Consider the following 7,273-nt stretch of genomic DNA (forward strand, 5'->3'; position numbering starts at 1 on the left):
TGACAAGCAGAAGAGCAGACCCAGGCCCTCACCAGCTGCAGTTCTCAGGAGAAAGGCTCTGGACCTCACCTGGGCAGCTGACACAGTGGAGCTGACCTTGTTCACAGCGGCGCAGGTGAGTCACCCCTAGAATGTGAGCTTGAGAGATCTGACCCCGCCCCTGTTACACCGTGGTGTGAGCGAGGGAGAGATGCTCTTCCACACACCCCACCTCTGCCACTCACTGCCTGTGGCAGGTGGGAGAGCTGGCCCTGAGGTCACAAGACCAGGAGAGTTGTCCCTGCCCCTCGCCAGCTGCAGCACTCAGGATGGTGCCCCCTGCACCTCACCTAGGCAACAGTCGAGCTGGCCCTGGTGGTGTAGGGTGGGTGAGCAGGCCCTGAGGACATGAAAGCAGGAGAACCGCCCCCCGCCCCTGCCCCTTGCTCCTTGCTGTGTAGGGCGAACTAGCCTGGCAGTGCTGAAGAGCTTACCCTGGTGGTGAGGATGGGGGAGAGCTGGTGGGCTGACCAACCCTGCAGCCGCCCCAGCCCAGAACCAGGCTGAGTTGGCCCACACCAACATCCACCCCAATCTATGATCTGCTGGAGCAGGTCAAGGGGCTGTCCCTCTACCCAAAGCTGCAGCATCTCCACAACTCAGGGCAACAACAGGGCATCCTAGAGGGGTCCCAGTGAGGGCCCAGCATCACTAGTGTGGCAGAAACCAGAGGCCTCAAACCAGACCAATGACTCTTTGCAACGGACACTTGAAAGTAAAGATAAGTGGACAAAAGGGTTTTCGGTGTGACTCAGTGTGTCACACTACAGACTCCATGGCGACATCTTCCTGTCTTCCTTCCTTCCTTTCTTTCTTTTTCTCTTTTTTCTTCTTCTCTTAAATTTTATGTCATTTGGGGAGGAGGTTGCAAGGGCAGAGGGTGGATAGGAAGGGACAGGGAGATGAATGGAATCAAGATGCATGATGGGAAAGCCACAAAGAATAAATAAGAAGTTTTTTAAAAAGCATACTCTCAAGCCTAAATTAATGCCATCAGTCACCAAATATATTTTGTTTATATACATTTAGTTACATTTATTTTTATATGTTGCTATAATAACAGTCTATATGCTAATGATGAACTTGCTGAATATTCAAAATAAAAAAAAATCCTGGTGGAAGAAGTTAAGGGCACTCACTGGCTTCTCTTCCAGAGGACCAGGGTTCGATTCCCAGAACTCAGATGGTGGCTCACAACCACCTGTCACTCCAGTTCTGTGGAGCTGACACCCTCCTCTGAACTCTGTGGGCACTGCAGGCATACGGTACAGAGACATACATGCAGGCAAAACACTCACATACATAAAAGATAAGTAAATCTAAAAATAAATTTGAAGAAATTGAAGACTATATTCCTCTTTTATGACAAAAGAATAAACATAAAGCTGTCACAAATAGAAAAACAGCGGCTATATGAAGTATGTTTTGTTTTTGTATGACAGTTACTGTGTTTGTTCATTATAAAGCTGGAAATTTGGCGTTCAATGCAGTTTTCAACAAAAAGTCATTTGAAGGATAAAGAGCTGACAAGATGGCAGGCAAAGGCTTGCCACCAAGCATAGTGACCTGTGTTCTAACTCTAGAGCCCACATAATGGAAGCAGAAAACTGACTCCTGCTAGCAGTTCTCTGCCTTTCCTAGCACGCAGGCATGCTACGTGCTTGCCTGAGTGCACATACACACACACACACACACACACACACACACACACACACACAAAGATACAGAATAAGTGAAAAAAGAAAAATAAGAAGAAAAACAGAGGATACAAAAACTGGAAAGATAACCCATGTTCACAGGTCAAAAGAATTAATGACGCTAAAAAGACCATACTGCCCAGAGTGACCTATAGAATCAATGCAATTCCCATCTAATTATCAATGACTTTCTCCACAGCAATAGAAAAAAAAAAAATATTAAAATTCCTACAACGGGGCTGGAGGGACAGCTCATCAGTTAAGAGCACTTGTTGCTCTCACAAAGGAGCTGAGATCAGTTCCCAGCACCCACGTGGGGTTCACAACCATCATAACTTGAGTTCCAGATGATGCAATGTCTCTTGCGACCTCTGCGGGCACCAGGCACACATGTGGTGCACAGATATGATGCAGGCAAAACACTCAAAAACACGAAATAAAATTCTAAAACATTTCTTTAAAAATATTCAGATGTACAAAAGAGCCAGAATAGCCAAAGCAACCTGAGGAGGAAGAAGAGGAGGGAGCTGAGAACAAAAATAAGAATATCTCTTCAAGCAGGGCACAGTGGCACATGCCTGTAATCTCAAGCTCTTGGGAAACTGAGGCAGGAGAATCAGCAGTTTGAGATCTTCCTCAACTAGAGAGTTTGGGGCCAGCTCTCCCTCTGATCTGGGTAAAAATGGTTGCTAGAGTTCACAGGGACTAGTGAAAGCTGGAGTTGTATTTTAGCAGAAGGCGGCTGTGGTTGGGTGCAGCTTCCTCAAGGCATCCATTCACTCAGGGTTCCGCTTAGCAGGACTGCTATGAGAGCAGTCCTGGCCAGGCACAAAGGAAGAGCTGAGCCACTGGGTTGATAGGCCTCAGCCCAAGGCTCTCAAGAATAAGTGCAGCACGCCTTTAATCCCAGCATTCAGGAGGCAGAGGCAGGTGGATCTTGGTGAGTTCGAGGCCAGTCTGGTCTATAGAGTAAGTTCCAGGACAGCCAGAACTACACAGAGAAACCCTGTCTCAAAAGAAGGGGAAAATGCAAAAAAGCATTGAAAGACTATTTACTATGGCGTCTTATAAAAGCTGAAAGAACAGTCCTAATAGTGGTTAACAGTCCTTGTTTGTAATCTCACCAGTGCTCAGCCACAGTTCCAGAACCCTCCCCCGCTGCCCGGGTTGATGGGGGTGGGGGGAACCTCTGATCCTCTCAGCACCACAAAGGACCTGTGCAACCGAGATAAGAGGATTCTTTAAGGAAGCCACACCCACGAAGCGGTGCGGTGCTGAGCCTCCATGATACCCTGGATGTGGGTTTAGTCACAGTGGGAGGGGGAGGGTCCAGGACAGAGTGAGCTCTGGATGATTCTATTTGGGTAAGAAAAAATACTTCTATGTGGGTACACGTATGACTCTGGGACCCCAAACTCAGGCCCCTGCACATGTTGGACAAGCACTCTGTGTTGAGTTGTACCCCGACACCAGGCCCCAAAGGCATTCTTATTCATGTTGGGGGTGGAAGAAATTTTTAATTTTCTTCTTCCCATTCTTTTGAACATTACAATTTCTCCACAAGAAAAATAAATTATTTGTGTAGAGTTTTGTAGTTGCTGATGATGCGTAACCTGCTAAAAATAAGGAAATCTTAGAAACCTGAATAGATGAGACACAGACCACACCGGCCTAGCCAGGAACACAGCCAGGAGGCTATGGGATCCCCACCCACCCAGGGACTCTGGTCCTACCTGGAGGAGAAATCAGCTGCCCTGAGGATGGGACAGTGAAGATTCCTGATGCCCAAGGCTCTACCACAAAGGGAAGAAAGGCTCACAGAGGCTGAGCCCCCCATCAGGACCAGAGTCCTCACAGACACAGGAAAACAGGCTCCAGACAGGTATGACCTCAGGGACCAGAGAACACCTTCCTGCTCTCTCTGAGGCAGCTGTAGAAGGTTGAGGAAGCTGGCCCTGGAAAGCCAGAGCTCAGCCAGTGGGCGGTCCATGTGTATCAAGCCCCCATACTGAAAACAGAAGTGGACAGATGCTGTGAAGAGAGCACATGGCCCTCACAGGCTTAGAGGGAGACCTCGTCATCATCCAAAGGCCTGTCTTCCAGGGAAGACAGCAGCTAGTCTGTGGAGGTGGAGAGAGGCATGCGGGAGGGTAAGAGGAGGAGTAGCAGCCTTCTGGCCCGACTCTGGGCCAGCATGACTTTTGCTACATTAGAACTACTTAAGAACCAGTCTCAGGACATACTGGGGGCCTCTGTCCCAGCTGGCGTGACACCTGCCCGCTGAACAAGATCCAGTATGCCTTAGCCAGTGAGTGGTACTGCTGCTCCCAGCCTCAGGTTCCCTCTCCACCCCTAAACCCGCCTGAATCTCTCCAGACCGTGTTTGTTGATCTTGGCCAACGCCAGCCATGACCACAGGGCTGGTCAGGGATCTCTTCCTTCCCCAGCGGCCCATCCTTCCTCCCACAGTCCCAGGAGCCCCAGTTTCAACAAGTGTCACTCCAGCCCAGGATTCACCGGCACCCCGCCCCCCCATCTTCTGCGCACATGAACTCTGGCGTCTGCTAAGTATCAACTGACTTGGTTAGTGGTCACAACTTCACAATTGTGGAATTTTTATGATTTATTATAAAAATGCACGCATTTGAGTTCTAATTTCACGATGCTTATGTTTGACCATTAGGCCTGATTTTGATTAATCTTTTGTAATACCAAGAGCATTAGTTAAACTGAAACTACATTTATCTTGTAATGGAAACGTTACAGTTACTAACAGGAGTGGGAAAAGTAAATATGAGATGTATGTTGGTCTTTGGTTGCAGCTGGGCCCGGCCTCTGAGAGGTTCGGTGCTACAAACCTGCATCTCTATTAGAAAAGGAAAGAGAAGGTGTTAAAAAAAAAAAAAAAAAAACCACCACGGACAAAAAGGAGACTCCCTTACCATCTTCAGAGGGATGGAGGGCTATAAACAGGCATCCTTGTGTTCCCATCCCACACCTCAGGGAGGTATGCAGAACCAGGACCATTGCCCACATTTGTAAAAAAAAAAAAAAAACTTAGAGCCAACCATTGCTCATCTAAGCATCTTCTCTTCCAGGAAGCCCTCCCCAACTCCTAGGACCAGGCAGGGGCACCTCCACTGGCCTCCAGACCCACCACACAAGGCCTCAGCTTGCTTACGGTACAGAGGTACTCCACCCTTAAAGTGGAGTCGGCCTGCATTTCCATGCCCAAGGCCCTGGGACCCTGGGAGCCTCCTGCCTCTGAGATAGGCCCTCGGGGCTGTACTTGGGGGATAAGCCAGGCTATTTTCATCATTTCCTTCCTCCGCTCAGGCAGCAGCCACCACTGCCAGCTCCCACGGCTCCCACACAGTACCACCACCGCCTTAACCAGGATGCCACCAGCCCACAGAAGGTGTGTCCCAACCAAGGCCTCACAGGTAAGTGATCCTATTTCCAGCAGGACCTCCTGCCTGGTGTCCACTCCAGAGAAGCTGGCAGAAAGAGAGGGGTCACTTGTGTCTCTCCCTTGACTCTCTCCACTAAAAGATGGAATGTGGGAGGACATTTGCTCTAAGGTGTCAACCGGCAACTTGGCTGAATCAAGACTCGTGAGTCGTTCAGTGAACACTCCTGAACCTGCTGTGGGTTGGGGCTTGGTAGGAAAGCAAATGCTTGAGAAGGGGAAACAAAGGCCCTGGTCCTGAGCTGGGAGGGAAGGCAGCAAACGAGGCTGCCTCAGATGGTCCTGAGACATTCTCCGGACCCTGCGCTCTGCACTCTACCATAGACTTGTGGGTGACTCTGGGCAAGTGCTTCCCCTCTCTGGGCCTTCATTTCCCAGCTCTGGCCATTAGCCTGGATGAACGGCTTTCTAGTCAGGTCCCTGTGAGTTCCCCTCTGTGCTGTCTCTCTGAAAGCCCTGCAGGTTTTTTGAATCAGGCATCATGAAGGAGTGGCCAAGGTGTAGAACGCATTCCATGGCCTGACTCCAGGCTCAGGCCAAGGACTGGGTACAGTCTGGAAGGACCTTTCCTAGCCTCTGTGGCCAGGGACTAAGACTGGAGTCCCTTAGCAGTCAGTCACCTGCTCCTTTATCTGAGCAGGGGCTGGGATATCTGCCAGAGACCAGGAAGACCTTGTCCCTCTCTACCATACTTCCTGGACTGCATAGTGAGGTTCAGCCTATCCCGGAGCATAGAGCTCTGGCACCCTCGAGAGGCCTGGAGAGAAAGTACACACCTGTGTGCAGCATAGGTGTCCTGGAACAGGCTGACAGGTCCCACTCTCATTAATTACTCTGTCCACAGCCTGCCTGCTGCTGGATGACTACCTGGGGGCTCCTGTCTCTGCTCTGGCCTGTGGCCACAGCCACCCAGGACTGCCCAAGGCCCTGTACCTGCCAGGCCTTGGAAACCATGGGGTTAAAGGTGAACTGCGAGGGGCAGGGCCTCACAGCCCTGCCTGTCCTGCCAGCTCACACCCGCCAGCTCCTACTGGCCAACAACAGCCTCCGTTCAGTGCCACCGGGTGCCTTCGACCACATGCCTCAGCTGTGGAACCTCGATGTGACACACAACCCCTGGCACTGTGACTGCAGCCTCACCTACCTGCGCCTCTGGCTGGAGGACCACATGCCTGAGGCCCTGCTGCATGTGTACTGCGCCAGCCCTGACCTGGCCACCAGGCGTCCGCTGGGCCAGCTGACAGGCTATGAGCTGGGCAGCTGTGGCTGGAAGCTACCACCATCCTGGGCCTATTCAGGGATCTTGTGGGATGTGGCACTGGTAGCTGTGACTGGGCTGGGCCTGGTTCTGCTGCTTGGCCTGCTGAGCACATTCCCAGTGCCCCTCAACTGAGCCTAGCACATGAAACCAGGCTGGAAGTCCAGACCTAAGCCCGGTGCCCAGAAGCACCAGCCTGAGTCAGCCCATGCTATCAAAAGCCCAAAGGAGGGCCTGCTGAGACCACTGAGTGGGCAAAGATGCTTCTGCCAAGTTTCAAGACCTGAGTTCGATGCCCAGGCTCCATATCATAGGAGAGAACAGAATCTCACCTCCACACTCATGCTGTAATTTTAAATGTAATTTTAAAAGACAACAATAAACCCCACTGCATAACCTTTTTGTATGAGCACAAAATAGTAATTTTCTTAAGTCTGGCTTCTAGAAACCCGGGTTCACATTCTTTTAACTAGTATTGAGGCTTCTCTCTCCCTAAAGTTTCCCACCCAGTCACCCCGATTCCATAATCTCTGGGCGTCCTGAGCCAGGTCCTGGGACCAGCCCCCATGGCTTCTGCCAGCAGCCTCACTTGACCCAGGTCAGCTTGACACAGGGTTGCAGCCCCATCGAGGCTCCACAGAGAGCTTACTGGGCAGAGCAGCGGGTAGGGCAGAGTGATCCAGAGGAAAGGGCGCATCTCCATGGTGCTTTTCCCAATTGTTCTGGGACCTCCATTCCAGCCTGGGAGGCTTGGGGCTCCCTGCATCTCCCCTGACTTCCTTACTCTTCTCGTCTATCTGCTTCTTCAGT

General features: G+C 51.0%; 1 protein-coding gene across 1 annotated transcript; it reads left to right on the forward strand.

The window, feature by feature from the left end:
* Positions 1 to 4,902: 4,902 nt before the first annotated feature.
* Positions 4,903 to 6,864, forward strand: Gp9 (glycoprotein IX platelet). The gene is made up of 3 exons (XM_028855749.2): positions 4,903 to 4,926; positions 5,073 to 5,179; positions 6,050 to 6,864. The coding sequence occupies exons 2-3, from the start codon at positions 5,135 to 5,137 to the stop codon at positions 6,596 to 6,598; spliced, it is 594 nt and encodes a 197-aa protein (XP_028711582.1). The 5' UTR covers positions 4,903 to 4,926; positions 5,073 to 5,134; the 3' UTR covers positions 6,599 to 6,864.
* Positions 6,865 to 7,273: the final 409 nt, after the last annotated feature.

Source organism: Peromyscus leucopus, chromosome 3 (assembly GCF_004664715.2).
Source record: "Peromyscus leucopus breed LL Stock chromosome 3, UCI_PerLeu_2.1, whole genome shotgun sequence".
Lineage (NCBI taxonomy): Eukaryota > Metazoa > Chordata > Mammalia > Rodentia > Cricetidae > Peromyscus > Peromyscus leucopus.